Source organism: Erigeron canadensis, chromosome 5 (genome assembly GCF_010389155.1).
Source record: "Erigeron canadensis isolate Cc75 chromosome 5, C_canadensis_v1, whole genome shotgun sequence".
In the NCBI taxonomy this organism is placed as follows: Eukaryota; Viridiplantae; Streptophyta; class Magnoliopsida; order Asterales; family Asteraceae; genus Erigeron; species Erigeron canadensis.
Window position 1 is genome coordinate 45,360,375 of NC_057765.1, and position 20,368 is coordinate 45,380,742.

The 20,368-nt window shown below is 34.2% G+C and overlaps 2 protein-coding genes across 3 annotated transcripts; one reads left to right on the forward strand and one right to left on the reverse strand.

Moving 5' to 3' along the window:
- Positions 1-1,855: 1,855 nt before the first annotated feature.
- On the reverse strand, positions 1,856-7,329 carry LOC122600008 (sphingoid long-chain bases kinase 2, mitochondrial). The gene is made up of 12 exons (XM_043772637.1): positions 7,099-7,329; positions 6,952-7,028; positions 6,236-6,289; positions 6,105-6,164; positions 4,629-4,706; positions 4,489-4,535; positions 4,353-4,393; positions 4,180-4,264; positions 3,626-3,740; positions 3,403-3,525; positions 2,971-3,071; positions 1,856-2,291 (listed from the first exon to the last, which is right to left on the reverse strand). The coding sequence occupies exons 1-12, from the start codon at positions 7,226-7,228 to the stop codon at positions 2,162-2,164; spliced, it is 1,041 nt and encodes a 346-aa protein (XP_043628572.1). The 5' UTR covers positions 7,229-7,329; the 3' UTR covers positions 1,856-2,161.
- Positions 7,330-9,069: 1,740 nt separating this feature from the next.
- Positions 9,070-19,971, forward strand: LOC122600226 (golgin candidate 4). 2 transcript variants are annotated; one of them, XM_043772908.1, is made up of 15 exons: positions 9,070-9,321; positions 9,969-10,067; positions 12,571-12,675; positions 12,876-13,010; positions 13,933-14,071; positions 14,162-14,226; positions 14,400-14,567; positions 14,675-14,752; positions 15,604-15,741; positions 15,970-16,266; positions 16,387-16,452; positions 17,737-17,939; positions 18,619-18,673; positions 18,862-19,047; positions 19,568-19,971. In XM_043772908.1, exons 1-15 carry the CDS (start codon positions 9,169-9,171, stop codon positions 19,793-19,795), a joined length of 2,115 nt encoding a protein of 704 aa, XP_043628843.1. In that variant the 5' UTR covers positions 9,070-9,168; the 3' UTR covers positions 19,796-19,971. The 2 variants fall into 2 exon arrangements, with proteins under 2 accessions (XP_043628843.1, XP_043628845.1); XM_043772910.1 differs by having other exon boundaries at positions 12,879-13,010.
- Positions 19,972-20,368: the final 397 nt, after the last annotated feature.

Genomic DNA, 20,368 nt, shown 5'->3' on the forward strand with positions numbered 1-20,368 from the left:
AAGTGCATAATTGGTTGAAGATCACTAGACGTTTTGAATAAAAAGGAGAACTTTTCTTTATTAAAAATGAATTCTTTTTTAGTTATTAACATTATTAATTATATTTAATATTAATAATAAAATTTAGCTTAGATTTTTTTAGATATTTTTGGTTTTATTATAATTAATTGTTTGTTGGGGTTATTGGTCAAATAAAAGAGATCATTCCTTTGGGAAGAACCAATCAAAGAATTTCTTTTTTCTGGACCTCCAACTCATGCTCATGGAAAATTCTTTTGTGATGAGAACCCCAAAACTCGAACTAAGACCTTGGATAAACTCACCCCAGGACCCACATACAAAAATATTGGGTTGACTTTATAATACATGCTGATATAAAATTTGACTTCATTATCAATACCAATTCTATGAGAAATTTAATATAATTAGATATGTTTTCAAATACTAACATGTCAGATTAATTAGTTTGGTTTAATTAATTTAATCAAAAGGATACTTATTGCTTCAAAACAGTGTCATATGTCGTTAAATAAGGGCTACAATCCAGTTTTAATTTATTGGTAAATATTATAGATGTATTATTATATCAAGGTAAGCCCAAACAATTGTCGCTCACCGACAAAATCATCCATCCAAATAAAGGTCTTTGACCTTGGGGATCCACCTGGGTTCGAGTCTCATTTCCCACATTTATGGGGTGAATTAATAGGGATTTTTCAAGAGTCTTGGGTTTCATCCCAGGTATGCGTGTAATTTAGAAATAGAAATAGATTAAAATGTCGTTCTAAAAAAATAATAAAAAAATAAAAAAATACCTTGACTAGGGGCGTTATCGAGTCGACTCGATAGCTCGACGAACTTTCAGTATGCCCGAGCTCGACTCGTTGTACCTACAATATGGCTCAAGTTCGGCTTGAAAAGCTCGAAAAAGGCTCGATTTTGGCTTGTGTCTATAAACATGACTCGAGCTCGGCTCGAAAATATATATCACTTATAACAAAATTTATACAAATAGCCCTTCTAGAATTAGAAATTTACTATTTAATGATTATATATATAATATATACATAATATACGGAAAGCTCGAAAAGCTCGAGCTCGACAATTATTTCGAGCATTAATTTAGGGCTCGAGCTCGATCGAGTCGAGCTCGAGATGCTCAATAAAAGCTCGACTCGTTGGCAGCCCTAACCTTGACGCCAGTAGTGCCCACTAGTGTGAGACTCACCTTAATTATAAGACAAAGTCATGGCGACTAGAATTACACATAGGCGTGTTAATCAACATAAACAAATGAAAAACAAGGAAAAAATGAAAATATCATCAATGTATCGAGGACGGAAATTTAGACACCACTACCCATAAGTCATAACAAAAAAATTAACAACAAATGAAATGACTGAAATTTTAAGAATTTAAAACAAAATAAAGTTGAGGTTATTCGTTATTCAACAACACAATTAATATAGTTCCCTCAATTATTATACAAAAAGAGGATGATGGCCTTTCAACTTTCATTATGCAATATGATTCATTGCCGGATTAGAATCCTCTAAATTTGAAAAAATTTCATAGGTGAAGTTAGAAAGATCTCAAACATTGGATTAATATTCAAAGGTCAAGATTTGACCATTAATTTCAATCCAAGGGTTAAGGATTGTCCAACTTCACCTCTAAAGTTAATCTCAACTTTAGAGGATCCCTATCTTTCATTGCCAATGATACCAATTCAAATGCAGCAACATCACTCAAGTTGCTGAGAAATAACAAAGGTAGTGGTAACACCATGATTTTGTTATTTCCTGCAAACGGAAGCACTCTTTTGCATATCATTAGTATAATCAGACATTGAAAGTGAAAAGTAAAAGTAAACTGGTTCAAGATAGAAATTACAAATCAGTTGCTATTTGTGAACATGAAATAAATTATACTACCTCTACATATGGGGGAAATAGATTTACCAATTTAGCCAAACAGCATACTGACATTGCTTATGATTTATGAACTTGGATTTCATTTTGACATGCTGCTTTTCTAGATCATCGTATGATAATTCGATTTTAGACCAAAATGAGGTTGGAAAGCCGACTGAATGTTTTCGCACGAATAATGATATCTGACTGGATGCTTCAAGAACAAAAATGATCTCGAGAACTTTATGTTAGCAAATCATGCTGATAACATCGGGCAGAATCGACAATTTTCTTGGAAGGAATCCCAGATGCTCTCCGTCAGATTGAACAAAGATGCTGCCAGTGCCCATGACCTCCTCTACTTCAATTGAAAAGGCCCTACAATTGGAAGAAGGGGAGAAGTTAATGGCAAAGACAAGTAGGGGACACAACCTTCAACGTATTTCAGGCTTAACTATTCCATTCATGTCATAAAATTGAAAAGTTACTCACAGCTGTTTGTGAAAAATTCGAATTTCTCTTCTGACCAAAAGTTCACCATTAAACTAGAGGCTGCAATTAGAACCCGTTTACTTATGATTGGGTTAATTTGGGTCTACAAGATTCCTTTCTTTATCTTTATCGTAGGGTAGCTTAGACAGTTAGACATTTACCAAATATACAAACGATTTCCTTCAACAGTTCAATCATGTTTAAGACATTGGAAATCCAGTTCCCTTTTAGTCAGTAACCAATAACCACCCCCAACTTGCTATTAGTGTCATGAGATGGTACAGCATCCAAAAAGGCAAGGCTTGTTTTAGTAGAGAAAAAGAAAAAATTAACTAATAAAATTCTTGCTGAAATTAAATATGACCAGGACTGATTATGATAATGTTAACTACACATTTGTCTCGTTATAAAATGATATTCAAGCAGTTTCAAGAGGATCTTATCAAAACTTCAACCTTGTTGCAGATCAAGGCAGCAAAACAAATAAGCGGCTTCCAAAAGCAAAGGTTTTTTCATCAAAAATAAACGATTTACTAATGATGTTTTGACTTCAAAATGTAGATACCTTCTTGACAAGACATTCTTCACCGATAAATGTGTTCCGTTGTAAAGCCTATGTAGTTTCAGAATAAAGTCATACCATTTAAAATCCTGAAGTGTCACCACCTGATACGAGAATGATAAGCAGAATTTAGGTTATTTTAGATTTGACACACAAACAACTGAGGTGGCAATTTTAACCCATTTATATACAAATAGTTTCATTAGAGATGTGAAACAGGTCAAATGGGTTAATTCAATACTTTCGCGGGATAGGGAAAAGGTGAAATGGTTAAAAGAGTTGAAAGTGGCACAAGGTCTACTTTTATTGCATACAACTTCCAGATAAAATTATCCAAGCCGTTTCAGTTCAAATAAACACTGACGTATTTCAGCCTAACCCGTCACCCTCCCATCTTACCACCTCTAAAACATATGAAGTAAGCCTGCACTGCACCTCAAAGTCTCCACTTGAAGGGTGGGCATTAGGAGTGATCCTCATTCCACCACCAAAGAATTGAGCATTTCCGACGCACAGAGCAGTTACCTGGGGATATACTTCCCACTCGCCGTCATTGACCTACAACATATTGTACCACATAAAATTCAGTATCAAGAATAGGTACCTAGGGTGCAAAAGAACATGAATAAATATTAGTTCAGTTTAGGGAATCACTAACTCTGATCTTCAAATCATGGTTGTGATGCCCAAAAAAGGCTTGCAGTGCACCAATAACATAACACAAGTTCCCAAATCTTTTGTATTTAGATGCATGATAACCTGCTTTTGCACTCCTGAATTTATACATAAGCAGACCAATTGGAAAAAGTGCTTTGGGTACATATTGAAAGGAGGCAAAATGAGTAGGTCAGTAGGATTCGGTAATAGGTCGAACACACTAAATCTTAGTGCAGGTCGAAATGGGCCGGGTTGGACTGACATCTGATTATTTAAACAAACTTCTATCCAAAACTTGAATTCAAAACACGGTTATATAAACTGTAACATTACTATTATAATCTAGTTATAATAGAGAGACTTAGGAGGTCCTTCCACATTTAAATACACCTCGGATAACTTCCAGCGCATTTGATCCAGTCAACAGGCTTGACCCATTTCCTGTTGAGTTGGGTCACTTGAGCTTAACCCAGTTGACCATTATGGATAAATTGGTAATCTACCTCTAATATTGAGATTGGTTATACTAGTTTCTGAACATGATGATGCACTTACAGATGAATATCGGCAACATTTATAAAGTAATGGAGATCTCCACCTTCTTTAGTGATTACTCCTACATCAATTCGTGACCTAGACCCTACAGAGCACTCCAATTCAGAAAAATGCATACGGCAAGTTACACCCTCCAATAAGCCAAATGTACTACCAAAAAAAGGAATCATGACCTTTGACTAAGCGTTCAATGGCGTCAACAGGATCATTTGTCCTTGTAAAGCGAAAAACAAATGTTCAAGGTTACTGAAATAGTGATTGATAAGAAAACCAAATAGCCCGAAGAAACCAATTGAAGGGGTAACTAACCAGCCAAATGTTCTTGCAAAATCAGACCCAGTTCCCAATGGGATTAACTACAATGCAAAAGCATAGGAACTTAGACACTTTCATCACATAATAGAATATTTGGAAAATAACAATGTCAATGATAGAATGCAATCACTTACACCGAGGGCTGTGGTATGTAGGTCCTTCGAATCATGTTTAGAAACTGGTTTTCCACCCCAGAAAAATCCATTAACAACCTGACATTCAAGTGAGTGATATTTCAGAGTAAATCCATGGCAACCTCCACGTTTTACACTAAACGTACCACTTCTTCCATTTTCAAAGAGAGTGAAATTATGAGAATGATATGGTGTCTTTCATCACGTGGTCTTTTTCTTTTTAGTACATTAAAGAATTGTGGTCGGGTGATGGTAGTATTTGGTGGTACCTATAGATTTGTGCAACATATTATATTTGATTAGCAGAAGATGGATGCTAGTAATGGTTTAGAGGCTAGAGAAACACCACATACTCATTAACTATGCTAGCATGGTGCCACGCAATGCACCGGCGGTGGCGGCAGGGTGGTGGTGACGGTGAGTAGTGTGGGCTATTGATGTAAATCGGTAAATGTACTTCATACAATGGGTAGTGTAGTTATTATAATAATTTGAGGGACTGGTGGTGTAAATTTATTTCATTAATGGTATTTTAGGTATATTAGTGGAAATGTTTAAATTAATGAACAAAGGAGGGAGTGATTTAGGAAAAAGGAAGGGGGATATTTGTGTCATATCACATATAGAAAATTTCAACATTTCCAAAAATAGGAGGGGGGGGGGGGCTATTATTTTTATAAGTAAGTACTAGCACGTTACCCGCGCAATGCGGCGGTGATCGTGGCGGCGACAATGTGGTGCGTGCGACGGTTGGTGACAGATGAGGCATCGATTGGTGTAGATTATTGATATAAAGGGTTAATGGAGATATTTTAAAAAATAAAGGTTTGATAGTGTAACGTAATCATTAATGTTACGGGGTAGTGTAACTGAAAATATCTGAGTGCTAAGTGAAAATATTATATATTTTAAGGGTAGTAGATTAAAATATTACATGGAAGGGCATTTTAGACATTTCCCCCCATGTAACTTTCAACATGGGGGTATTTTCTTTAATAAGTAGTATAAATAGAGGAATGGAACAAGGGACAAGGAGAAGGTATGGTATGGTATTGCAAACACCTTCTACACCTAGCAACATGTGCATCATGAGTAACTTATGGGTAATCAAAAGAAGTAATAAAGTTGCATAGCCCGACTTCAAATAAACTACCCATAATGTGTTCATGTCTTGCTAATGTCATGGTGTGAGAGGTACATCCCTCTTGCATAAAGAAAAAACCATATACTTTCTTCAGCCAGTTTCTTGTGTACCTTCAGTACAACATTCCATCTCCAAGTGCCGCAGACAAAATGCACTTGGTGTTTTAGTAACTAAAATCCATTTATGAGATCAAGTTGGTGAAGATGTGACCGATAAATTAATACTAAAATTTTATCTAAGTGAAAAAGGTGTTCATACAACATGAATGTGTTTTGATCGAGTACATCTCAAATACAATGTGCATGAAATATTAGTCCTTAAGAGAGGTTCACCTCATGGAGAGTCCCATCTCCCCCAACTGCAACAACTGCATCGGCACCCTCACGTATAGCCTGCCAACAATTGATCAGGTTATTTAATTATACATGACTTTACTGCAAATATGGAGTCTCAGCACGCCTACCTCTCTTGTTATGTCTATCGCATGAGATGGACCCGAAGTCATAGATTCGCAGATCTGCTCAACAATGAAGATATATAAACACATTAAAGAAAGCATCATTGAGACACACCAATCAAATGCAGTTCCTGAATACACAACAGAGTCACTAGATTACGACTACATGTTGCAACCATATGTGTGCCCGGCATATTCAGCACGCAAATGTTTAGTTACCAAATTTAAACTAATTACAGCAGAACGCTATTCTCAGAGCCTTGTTCATTCATGAACCACTAATGATTGCCTTAGAGTAAAGTTACCAAGAAACTAATAGATAAAAAAAAGAGAGGGAGAAACATGATTGCAATATGGAATTGTAATCAACATCACTGAGAAAACCAAGTCAGAAAGAAACAAGAACAGTCCCAATATGTGGGTCAGCCAGCACCCTAATCCGCTTGACTCGCATTTTTGAAATGACCCGCTTAGACCCGGCACTGGCTTTGACTCATTACCCAAACCCGTCCGACCCGCCCATTTTGCCAGGCCTATATACAACTAATGAAGTAAAGCTTTGTACACAAACACAAAACCTAATACCAGATCACAAACACATACAGTAGAATGATTGGTTAACATATCAACATGCAGAATGTGTGTGTGTATGAAATGTATATATATATATATATACAAGAATTAAAAGCACGGATGGATGAGAGAAAGCAGCAGAAACTAACATTACAATCGCTACCGAGACGAGACCTGAGGTATGGCAACAGCTTCTTCCATTCTCTCCCCGTCCGTCCATTAGCACCTTCTCATCAACACATGAACTTTATACAACTATATTTTATACATACATATATATACACTAGAATACTAACCTCGAGGATTGACGATGAAAACGAGGTCACGGCGGCGAGAGGAGGAGGAGGATGCTACGGCGGCGGAGAGATCAGAAGGTAAGGATCGTTCAAACGACATTGAAACTACCGCCATTCCTAAACAAACCATATGTATATATTATATATGTGAAAAAGCGGTGGGTGGTCGGTAATTGAGATTTAGGATCGCCGGGGTTTTGATTCTAATCCAATCTTCTCTTCTTCTTCTACTTTATGCAAGAGTAATAATTCTGCACTTCAAATTTAACTATTAAGTTTATGTAAAAAAAAACCGGTAATTGTGACGGCGACGGTGTGATGGTTGGGATACGGTCGGTGATGAAGCGATGTTGAGTTGTGTATATAATTGATGTAAAAAATTAAAAATAAATGATTTATAATGTTAAGGAGGTAGTGTATGTAAAATTATTTTAAGGGTGCCAAGTGAAAATATTACATATTTTCAACATTACCGAAAATAAAAAAGACTATTCTTTTTATAATATAGTAAAGATAATACAGTATAGATAAAGTATATCCAAACACAAATTAGATACAATTAAACACGGATTAGTATTTTAAAATGAAAACAAGTCATAGCGAAGTTCATTCTAGTATATTGTATGCAATGAACTTTCAAATCACATTATATGTTTTGGGGTATATGTGACAACCATATAAGTTGTCACTTGTAAGTTTTTAATTGGTCAAATACATACAATGCACAAATTTTGAAAGTTTATTACATATAATGCACTATTCTAAATTGTAACATCGATTATGGAATAAACTAAATTGTAATTTAGATTTATTTGATTGCTTAAGTAAATGCTTGTTTGTAAGTATGAAGTATAAAATCTTTCTTGCTTGAAGTTGTAGATTCTAAAACCTATAATGGGATTAAACTAGAAAGATGTTAAAGTAACAAACAAAATAAAAACAAACTTTTACCAATTCATTATCCACCAATGAAAATAAAAAAGAAAACAAATTTTAATATCATTGTCCAAATCATATGTCATGTCAGTTTATAATATTTTGTTTGTAAACAGTTTATAAACATAACATTTCTCATAAACTAACATGGGAGAACATTGTGAAAGCATATAGAACACTTTTTTTTTCTATTCAACTAACTTTGTTTGATGATCTTTAAATAATTGTAAATTATCTTGCAACCAAATATTTAACATCACGTATGATGGTTTTGAGTCAGTTTAATGAGGTTGACTTAAGTATATTTTGAGATCACTACAAATATTTAAATTTATGTTATCGGTTGGAAACATTAACAAATATAGAGTTAGATACTTATTGAGGTTTAAATATATTATTGCATAACTAACTTCCTAACTACAATGTTTGCTTCTAAATTGTTAAAAACAAAATCACGATTTGTAATCGATAACGTATTCCTAAACTTTTACACACCTTATTATCGCAAACATTTATAAACATATAGGGATCTTTAATATTTAATAATGACCTACGAGTGTAGCTAACTAAGTCAAAATGTATATATAATGTACTACATGTATATTGTATAACGACAAACATAGTATTACCATGTTTACAATTTTCTTTCTCTCAGTGTTTTTAAAGCATTATTTGAAGTTTACATTGGTTTAAAGAGAAAATATTTGTGCGTAAAACTAGGGCGAGCTTGGGTCAGTTTTGGCCTGAAACTGAAGCTCTAACCGAATCATTCGCTTTTTAAAAATAAAAAGCATTGGATTTGGTTGTTGATTTTCCGTTTTTGTTTGGGTCGGTTTCAATTTGGTTTTTGAAAAATCCCCTATTAATCTTGCCCCATAAATATTGTGATTCTCTAAAGTACAGAGACCTTACCAATAGATTATGAACCCGTTGGGTTCCGCAAATAAGATAACATCTTAATCCTAATCCTAAAGATCATGGTTAAATTGATTACACAAAGATTATCATTGTATATTAAAATAGATCTGGCCAGAAAGATACCAAGGTCCGTCTGAAAATAAAAATCCTGTGGATTGCACACGAATCTCTCTCTGTGACACCGACAATATTTGCATAGCGATTATAGAATCGGAGATGATGTGGAGGGGCACTACCAGTCTCGCGTATTTAAAAGAAAACCTCAACAAAATCGCTTTGGATGTTCACGACGACGACGAGCAGCAACCGGATCATAACTATTCTGATCGAAGATATTCTCTTTCCAATGGTCTTCATTCAACTTCCGAGGTATATGGATTTCAGTTTTTTTTTTTTCTTTTTTTAAAATTAATTAATTGTTTGATTAGAAAAGTAAGTTATCATTATATACTCTAGTTATAGTTATGATGATAATTAGTGCTTCTATGATTGCCCGATTGTTATCAGGTGAAACATATATATTCTATAATGTTAAATTAGTCATCTTTTTTTTTTGGTGAAAGTTAATTAATTAATTCTATATCAGATTTTATTATAATCCCAGACTACTAGTATTACATATTGGTAGAATGAGTTTACAACTCGGAATTTTAGTTTAGACTGGCTAGGTTCTATCACATTTGCTGTATGGTGATGGTTTATGGACATCTTCTGTTCTGGTCATTTAGATACACAAGTGTTTTAGTGAATGGATTGCTACCAGTTTTATTCTGTCATGTTAAATTAAATGCTATCATCTCCTATGTAGTCACTTGGATGTTTCAAAATAGAAGTTATAGAAATTAAACTTTCATGTGAGCAGGACACAACCAGAAGCATTGCGGGCTTATCTTATCCCATATTGTGCAGTTTATGCTTCATATATGTCTCAGAGAATTCTCCTGTCACTTCTTTGAGAAAACAATTTTCTTGGAACGAAACTCCTTTTTATGCTTTAATCATGTGCTGTATTACAGATTGAACAATACAAAGAAGAGATCAAGAGACTTCAGGAATCTGAGGCACAGATCAAGGCACTATCGGTTAATTATGCAGCTTTACTTAAAGAGAGAGAGGTACCAATTTCAATTTGTTTTATTGGATCCTTTTTTTTTACTCGTGGAAGATGCTAATAGTACTTCCTTAGCATGTGCAGTCAATTGTGTAACTACCACTTACAAATATTGTCAAGAAATTTAAAGGGTTATACTGATAGCTTGTTTACATTTAAGAGTAAAAATATGACCAAAATTAGTTTTAGGGTTAAAATAAATAAATGATAAAGTTGTTGAAAGTTTAGGTATTAAGCTATTATTAGCCAATTAATTTATTTCTTGACATCCTGAAATTTATATCACATTTAGGACATGTTTGGTACAGACAATTCAAGTAAGAGAAATGGAAATGATATAATTTCCTTTGTTTGGTACAACAAATAAATGAAGAGGCGGAGAAATGTGATTTCTCAGAGAATTAAATCCTATGCAAATCTATACATTTCAATTTCTTTCCATTTTGTGAACAAATGGGTTTTGCATACTGAATTTCTCCGTGTTTTTTGCATTGAGAAATGGCATTGCCCTTTTAAAAAGGAGTATATATTGACACAACACGTGCAGTGCACATTTTTCTCAAATCAAAAACCCATTTCAATCCCTAACCTCTCCACAAAAGAGAAATAAACTTGATTTTTCTTTTACTACTCTATGAATCCACCTTACAACATCATCTCCATCGAAGTAGAAATCATGTGGTCTGGGAATCCGTGATGGCAACAATGAGCTTCAACATCGAAGTAGAAATTGATACTCCTCAGTAGGAACTTATTTATTAACAAAATCAAATTAAACAAAACAAAATAGCACTCTCGTGAATAAAATCATCGGCTGATGTACAGTTCATTTGTTTTTCTTTTTCGGTTCTGACTTGTAATCTGCAAATTGGGGATCTATCGTATATGGGTCAATTTATTAAGTAAATGGGCATTGGAAAGATAAAACATAACCAGGTGTCATGTGGATGGTAAATCAAGTGGCATACAAATCTCTTTATTATTAAATATATTATTTTATTTTATTTATTTATAGAAAGAGATGTTTAGAGATCGAGTTTATTAAACATGATCAATTTTATTTTTGATTCTTTGATTTTCTAACCAACATAGAAAATGATTTTGTTCATTTCTCTAATTAATTTCTTTGTTTTTACCAAACAAAGGAATTTATTGAATTTCTCAGTCAATTTCATTTCTCTCTATTTCATTTCTTTGGTTCATTTCATTTCTCTGAATTTCTCTCTACCAAACATGCCCATATTGGTCACTCACACAGGAAATAGTTTCTTAGTTAGACAGGACATAGGTCGTAGACATGTCTAAACAAGTTTACTGCTTCAGACCGGCCATTTGTGTGAAATTAGGACAATGTAGCACACACACACACATAGCTTCAAAACTGGTATAATGTCAGAAGTAAAAAGTTAAAAAGTTATATTTTATTGCAGGACTAGTGTCTCTGGGGATAAGTGGAACATTCCTCATAGACTGTGTTTAGTGAATCACATGTTTAGTTGTTATTTGGCAGATACACATGCTTGCATTAACTTTGTATATGCTACTCTCTAGGTTCAAACATAGTTCAACAAAAGTTGCGCTAATTTGCTTTAGTCAATCTTTCAAAAAATATTTTTTCCCCACAACTATCATGTCTAGTTAGCTCATACGGTACATCCCAAAAGTCCAAAAGGGAATTTTTGTAATGTGTTTGAGTAATGTTCTTGTAATATCTTTTTGGTAGACTGAGCAGTCACTAGTACTGATCCATGTTTTATGAAGCTGGTTGTTAGTCTATGACGATTTCTGCTATCAATATATGTGGCCAAGGATTCAGACTGGAGCAAAACAGTGATGAAATAACAGTAGCATGTTAGGGAACTTGGAATTTGGTGAAGTAAGAAAATCAGTTTAGACACTTTGCATTTTGGAAACCAGACTATATCTACACAAATGCCATAATATGTGAAACTGAATATATTTGGCCTCTTTCTCTCTGCCTAGGTGTTAAAATTGATTATTATATTGAAAATTAGATGTGTTAGTGTTTGTTTTGTTTTCCCCAGTAATGTACAAGCATTCACCAAGCTTACATATATATTTCTTATGGTTGATTAGCTTGTATGTATTGTAGTATGTAATTTATGAATAGATAGTTTAAAGAGTGGCCGGTGTTTCTCTTCATATAGATAATGCTATTTACTCTGAGCCTATTAAAAGATAAAACTAGGAAGAAACAGTTACTACAGATGATATGCTCTGATAGGTTTGTTAATGAAGTAACCAACCCAAAAAAGACAAGGAGAAAACTAGTCTAGCATCTGGTTGATTACGAGCTTGAACTTTCTTCAAGTTAGTTTAGTGCTGTAAAGGGTGGCTTAATGGATAGCCGCTAAGCATGTTTTCCTTCAAACGCTTTTAATGTTTTTTCCTTTCTTTGCTCTTAGACTTATAAACATGTTTGTATGCTGCAAGAGCTCCATTTTTTTTGGAAGTCCTTTAACAGTTTTTTAAGCTTCTTTATGCAGGATCGTATTTCTCGTCTGAATGATGAAAATAGTTCATTGAAGAAAAACTTTGATGCATCTAGAAGCGAGAGTACAAAAATGTCAGGGAATAGCCCACTATCCAAGGTAGGCTTATGATATGTGGTTTTTATCTTTCTTTCATCTGTTGAGAAATATGCTACATCTTTAACATGTCAATGGGATTTGAATCTTAACTGTTCACTATATTCAGCTACGTGTGGTCCACTCTTGTTTTGTGTGTATTTTATTTTCTTAATTGAAAATAAAATGGTGCTGATGTTAGCCTCTTATTACTCAATTGACAGCAGAAAAGCCGTTCTTTTGGAAAGAGAGTACAGAATGGTGTCACATCGAAAGAAGATGCATCAGGAAATGGGGTTGCACGCTCAGTACAATCCACCAATAAGATGGGACGTTCGAGCTCCGAAAGCAATGAAAAGGTAATAGCTGCTTGTGCACTCCTGTTGATAAAGTATAGATGCTGCTGATAGTTTGTAAGTACCAGAAGAATAGATTGGCTTATGTGTGGCGACTATGGGATCAAAGTCTTCTTTGGGATGTGAAATACTGTCCATTTTTCATGAGCAATGTGAAATCCTGCTTGCTAAACATAGACATATGGATACAAGAATGAACTTTGTTACATGACGGTTTTTTTCATGATGACTATATTATTCATCTTTGGCAGTAAATATTTTTTTTGCTGTAACTAAGATGATTATATAGCTTAGGTCCTTTATTCCCCTTTTCTTGTAGTTAAGTAGTTTTCATGATGTGCTTTTTAGTACATAACGAGCGTAAGTACCCGCACGTTGCGGCGGTGAGATGGTGAGAGTGATAGGTGATAAAGTGTGATAGCCAAATGCCTTAACCGTACGGGTTCCGTCTTCGGATTTAAAAATTCGTCGAAAGTATATCGAATGATATCTCTAATGAAAGAGCATGAAATTTTAAGAACACCCATATAATTTTTATAATTTATTGATGTACGGTTTTTGAGATAAAAGATTTTGAATGAATTAGAGGAATAAATGATTGAAGGAGGAGAGAGAAAAAAATTATTGGTTGATATTTAAGGAGAGAGAAAGAGTATTATAGTTATTTTAGATAATATTGAATAGATATGGGGACATTTTGGGAAAGTAAATGTTGAAACTTAAAATTTAGATAGAGGGAATTTGCTTTATAATATAGTATAGATGAATAAATTTGACGACAGACATATGATTTTTTCTGCTGTAACTAAGATGATTATATAGCTTAGGTCCTTTATTCCCCTTTCCGCGTAGTTAAGTAGTTTTCATGATGTGCTTGTTAGTACATAATGAATGAATTTGACGACAGATATATGATAACTTCTAGGAGCTATCTGATATACCAGAGGAAAACAGCAGGTCTCTCTCAACACTGCAGTCAAAGCATGAGCAACAAATAAAACAATTACGTGAAGAACTTGACAAAGAACGTGGAGAGCTGGCAAGTTTGCAAATCATATTCCAAGGTATTAATGTATTATCGTGTGGCGATTTGATTTGACTACATTATTCATGTACTGAAGTGAAAATGTTTGATTGCCAAAATTCAATTCTAGAGGAACAGAAGGTGAACAAATCTTTGCAGGAGGAACATAATTCCTTGAAGGCGGATAAAAAAAATGTAAGTTTTACATTTTGATTTCTATAGGTCTTAAGATTTACACCACCAAACCGTTGCATTTTGGCACATCCATGATCTTACGTTAAATTGTTCAATCACACACGCCCACCCTTCTGTTTTCAGAAAGAGAAGGTAAAAGCAATGCAATTTGTGACTTCGTCTTCTGTTTGCAGATGTTAGCAGAGATGACCAAAATAAGAGATGAGCTGGACAGAAAGTTATCTGAAATAAGATATCTGCAGATGGAGTTGAATAGAAAGGAAAATGCAGAAGCAAATGATGTTGCAGAGGGTCTTAAAAGAATAGTCGCATCCTTGGAAAAAGATAACAATGATCTTAAGGTTAAATCTCTAAAAGTATAAGATATATATACCTATAAATTTGGAACACAATTTTTTCTTGTTAAATGTATCATAAATCTCATTATCTTTATTCAAGCTATCTATAGATGGAGAAAAATGAACTCAAGGTTGCTTTGGAAGTTGCTGGTAAATCGTTGTCCCCGAATGCTAATGGCGCACACGAGGTCAGTGTAATGTAGCATCAAAACCATGGTGCCTTAAAGCTGTTTTTCACCTTTCATATGTATATATGTACCCAATCTCTCTCTCTCTCTCTATATATATATATATATTATATACTATAAAGCAATGTAGAAAAAATGCAAGTTTATATGCACATAGTACAACACTTTTTAGCATTGTCTATACAAGTTCAGATGTACATAGTACAACACTTTTTAGTTTTGCCAATTTTCATTTTTATCTGTAAAGTTTATATATTTTAACTTTTTCCCCCTATTATAACACAAATGTATGTGCATGTAGTACAACACCTTTTAACTTTTGCCTTAAAGCTGTTTTTCACCTTGACCTTCCATCAAAGATTTCATTTTTAGTCTTTTGACTCCAAACTTTTTGTTTCTCATGTTTCTATCATATAACTTTCATATATTTAGGGGTTTACCTTTAAGCATTTGGTGTTGATTACTTTCCTCCAATTTGTTATATATAACTTTTTCTAATATATAATAATTTTCATCATTGTTAAATCGTCATTGTCAAGCCGTCATTATTTGCATTAATATAGTTTTCGTTTTGTTCTATGTACTTATACATCTTAATATTTTTATTGTTCTTATACATTGTTTTTGTTATTGCTACGTGTCTGTTGACTTTTTTAAACTTGGATTTGAAGATTTCACATAAATGTATCTGTGTCACGTTAATACTATTATATTGTTTGTATTCAAAACTTTATTGTAGCAGAAGCGTGTTCTGCAACAACGTGTGGGTAAAATGACTAGTATATATATATCGACAAAATGTTGCTCTCTTTATAATGTTATTTATGCAAAATACAATTTGTGTGCTGCAGGTATCAAGAAGCTTTATTGGTAAAGAAGAAATGGAGGCTTCCTTGCAAAAGCTGGAGAAAGATTTGAAAGAGACTTCTCGGGAAAAGGACAAAGCCTTACAGCAACTGAATCGCCTTAAGCAACATTTATTAGAAAAGGTTATGCAATCATAACTTCTATATCATATTCTGCTGGCAATCCTTCTCTTGAAATAATCTGTATGCTTATGCCACACCTGTTTCTTTAGCTACATAAACACCCTTTAAACCTTTGTTGCCTGGCTTTTTTTAACTCCATATGTTAAGGAAGTAGATGTCATATCATATGAATATCTATAAAACATATATCCACTGGATTGCTGCTTGATATGCTCTGATTTTCTTTAGGAGTCTGAAGACTCTGAAAAGATGGATGAGGACAGCAAGATCATTGAAGGACTTCGGGAAAATAATGAAAGTTTAAGGGCACATATAAGAGACTTGGAGAAATCTCTGAATCAGGCAATTGCAGGACAAGAAGAGGTTAAGACCACGAACAACTATGAACTTCAGAGGTCAAAGGAAGTTATTGATGATCTTCATAAAAAAGTGGCCAGCCTTAGGAGCACAGTAGATGCAAAAAATGTTGAACTTTTAAATCTTCAAACTGCTCTTGGTCAGTATTATGCAGAAATAGAAGCCAAGGTACTGTATTCTTATTGTCTTTTTCATTAGCACCATGTGTATCCGAGCGAATATTAAAAGCGGCTTCGCTTTTTGCTGTACAATAAGTTTTATTCATCATTTTTACTTCTATATGGCCAGGAACATTTGGAAAGGGAATTGGCTTCTGCAAGAGAAGAATCTATTGCACTTTCTAAACAATTACAGGTCAGTTCTCACTCTTGTATATCTTGTTTAAAGGTTAATTCAAAGCTTAGTGCTATAGTAGTATGATAATAGGAGTTTTATATTACTGCAAACAAAACACCAGGACTTGCTAAGTGAACAAACATGAATGAAGATATGAATTTGTAGCCAAGGACAACTAACCTAATGGCTTATAGCTCTTATCCTTTAAAAAACAAATTAGGTTTTAGAATAGCATGTGCACTGCCCAATGCCCATCAGATTGCAATGAAAGCATTTGAAATCTTAACATGCGAGCGTGGACTACTTGCAACATTAGTATTTTTCTGTGGGTGATTCACAAATTTTTCCTTAGGTTTGATGATTTTAAGTCCCATTGTGTATTTTCCGCCTTGTTGCCTTTATTTACTTGAAGAAATACCGAAAATAATCTTCTAGCATTTTCTCTTTATTCTTTAAAACCTCCTTAGCGATTTTTATGTCGAAAAATCTCACAATGGTCGCACTTTGGAGGTTTCTGTTCGTATTCTACCTGGACATTTTCATGAGTGAACCCAGTACCATACAGGTTGGGGATTGAAATATCAGGCTTTCCATCATTTCTTTCTCTGCAATAAATTCTATCATTGCCCAAGCATAGCTACTTCTACCGCATGATTCTAGGCATATAGTGCTAGTATAGGAGTCTAATATCATGGGGGTTCCAATCGATTAGAACTAGGAAATATATCCAGCGGAATAATCCAAAGATTAAAACAAAGACTAGCAACCATGAACTAAGGACATAAAGTTAGAAAACGGAAGAACGAATCTTTTTTAGTTACATGAATCGCCATTTTCGCCCGAGCCTGAGGGAAAAACAATATGAATTGTTATGTGTACTGCTTTGATTTAAGGGCTAATATCATTATTTTCTCCTGAAGAGAGGTGTTGGTGTAATGGGTGGATTAGATTTTTCAGTTTTAACTACTTAAAGATGATCAGTCTAGGGCAAATCTTATGGCCTTTCTTTCCTTTTTTTTTTTCTAAAAGAAACTGTTATTCCTTATTTATTACTATTACTCTATTAGTTTAGGTATAGTAAAATCTGAATTCTTGTTTTTTATGTAGCTCCCGCAAAGTGTAAATTTTCTTGTGTAAATGAAGAATCGTTTTTGTTGATCTCAGAATTGTGTTGCTAGACCTCTATTCTTGATTCCACCTACTACTTGAACTGTTGACTTATATGATTCTTTCATACGCTTGCAGAAAATAGATTAATACAACCAAATGATGTTGACCGAATCCAATTGATTTTTCTTTCAGGAAGCATTTCAACAAGTGGAGAAAACAAAGCAGGAAAAGGAGTCGTCATTGGAGAAACTTATACAGGCTGAGAGACTGCTCGCTGAAGGAAAAGGGAGAGTCAATAAGCTAGAGGACGACAATAACAAGTTACGCCGTGCTCTTGAGCAGAGCATGACTAGACTGAACAGAATGTCGATGGACTCTGATTTTTCTGTTGACAGGTTAATTGTACTCTACTACTATTCCTTATAGTGTTAGTTTAATAGTTGAATCGCTTTACATGATTTTTAGGAAGTCCCCTTTTTAGTGCATGATAATTACATGAACAAGCATTCAATGTTAAAATCAACTTCTACTGTAATTCGTTGACCCATTTACTTGAGTTGTCTTGAAGGATTTGCATTGCTCTTGGAATTATAAGCTATTAAGTCCCTAGACCATTAGCCTGAAAGTACAATCAAACAGCTTAAACAGTAAGCCCAACGGGTTAGAGTCTAGACTGTCATTTTTTTCACTAATGATAGATAACTCAATAACACATGGTGGTTGAAATGTAGTAGCCTGGCCTTATATGATGTTTGAATATGTACGTCATGTGTGTATTTTGGATGTTTACAATGTAGCAGCTTGATGCTGTGGTCTTATAGTTGATTGCCTTTTATATCTTCCTATCCTCGCCGATAGTAATCACTGGCTCGTAATTACTTATATTTCAAGCATGCTTGTCTACCATGATACCAACACTGCAAAAGACTCCTCTTGGCGAACTACTAAGCCCGACTATTTTGGAATCTACCTATAGAGCACGGTGTATAATAAATGGGATATTTTTATATTTGTTAATTATTATCATTGTATGTTAATCGGGATTTCATTAGGAATGACTAGCATTATTTGCAGGCGTATTGTGATCAAATTGTTGGTGACTTACTTTCAGAGGAACCACAGTAAAGAGGTATGGTTAACTCGTCTTTGAATGCATGGGTGCATTTTTGGGATGTGATTCACATATTACATTGCTATATTTTCTTTCTTTCTATGTTTTAATCTTCACTAGGCATGTTCTGATAATGGCAACTAAAAAAATATATATTAACATTAACTGATGATCAACTCATAAATTCAATATCTGGGTGCTTTTAGGTTTTGGATCTTATGGTACGCATGCTAGGATTCTCTGAAGAAGAGAAACAGAGAATTGGGCTTGCTCAGCAAGGAGTGGGTAAAGGTGTAGTTCGCGGAGTTTTTGGTCTACCTGGTCGTTTAGTCGGTGGCATTTTAGGAGGAGCCCAAACTGAAAATCCAGGAAATATGGTATCAGATAATCAGGTAATTCGATCATTTTCCATAGCACGTCGTGGCATACGCCGTTTTGATATAAAGATCATTAATTTTGTTATGGGTAAAATGGTTTGCAAGCTCACTTGCTACTACCTTTTCGTACTCGCTGATCTGGTATATGAAAAACCATAACTAAGAAAACATATTTTACACATACTAGGGTCCAATGTGGTATTCTGTTTGGGACATAGTAGTCTCTTTTAGAGTTTTAGATTGACATTTAGCTGTTCAAAATTCAAATTAATGTTAATTTTGTAAGACCGAAATTAATATCATAATGTTTATTCTGACAATTGGTCAGTGTTGTCACATAGTTTTATTTTAAAAGGTTGACCATAAGCAAAATCAAGTAAATACTAAAAAAACATGGCAAAGCTATTTTAAAGCTAAAAGTTTGTCATGATGGATTTTGGTATTACCAGCTTAAAAAAAGTTGTCTGTAAGCGAAGTCATTATCCATTCAGTGACCACTATACATGATCTTATGCATACTATTTGCATCCTGCAGTCATTTGCCGATATGTGGGTTGACTTCCTTCTCAAAGAAGGTGAAGAAAGGGAAAAGAGAGAATCCTCACAAAACGTTGATGGATCAAGAGAAGGTACAAGTCCAATTAGCACAAACGATGCTTTGTTCCTGGCAGGACAACGTAATTCAGAATTTTCAACTGTTCCTCTGGCCTCACCAGATAGCAATCCTCGATTCTCAAGACCAATTCCCAGATATACTAATTAGAAGGGTTTTTGGTTTGTGTAGTTTAATTCATATAGTAATGTTCAATTTATTCTTTAATTTACAAAGTGTAAGGGTGTCCTTGATATATATATTGACGATATAAAGATCTTGCATCATCAAATGCTCGTTTGTACATTTCAGAATGATGATACATGAAAAGTGTTTTTTTTTGTAAAGGTATTGTCCCCTCTGTTCTTCATTGGCACATGTAACCTTCAAGTTTAATCTCTCAAATGTGATGACATGAATGTTTTAGATCCATTTTGTTCCTCAAATTATTTTTTTACAAATTCTTCAATGGTCAATATCTGCATGGCTTACAGTTCTCATCCTGTTTTAACAGCACCCTTGTGTATGTACTACAGATTACAAAAGAAATTCACTCATGTGACCTAGTAGTGATTGAACAGTTAAGTGTTGAATTTTTCCTTTCCTGATTTTCTAGTTACACCATAGTTAAAAAGGGATGGGCCTTTAAAATTCTGTCGTTTATTAAAAAAAATGGGCATGGGCCTTAAAACATGAAATGTTGATTAAATGTAAAAGACCTGGCAGAATCTAAGCAGAACTCGC

Coding starts and splice junctions, on each gene's coding strand:
- LOC122600226 (XM_043772908.1), top strand. CDS start 9,169: ATGATGTGGAGGGGCACTACCAGTCTCGCGTATTTAAAAGAAAACCTC. Junction 14,072..14,161: donor TTTGCAAATCATATTCCAAG/GTATTAATGTAT, acceptor ATTCAATTCTAG/AGGAACAGAAGGTGAACAAA. Junction 14,568..14,674: donor AAGATAACAATGATCTTAAG/GTTAAATCTCTA, acceptor AGCTATCTATAG/ATGGAGAAAAATGAACTCAA.
- LOC122600008 (XM_043772637.1), bottom strand. CDS start 7,228: ATGGTTTGTTTAGGAATGGCGGTAGTTTCAATGTCGTTTGAACGATCC. Junction 7,029..7,098: donor TTTCATCGTCAATCCTCGAG/GTTAGTATTCTA, acceptor GTTGATGAGAAG/GTGCTAATGGACGGACGGGG. Junction 4,265..4,352: donor CATTGAACGCTTAGTCAAAG/GTCATGATTCCT, acceptor AGTGCTCTGTAG/GGTCTAGGTCACGAATTGAT.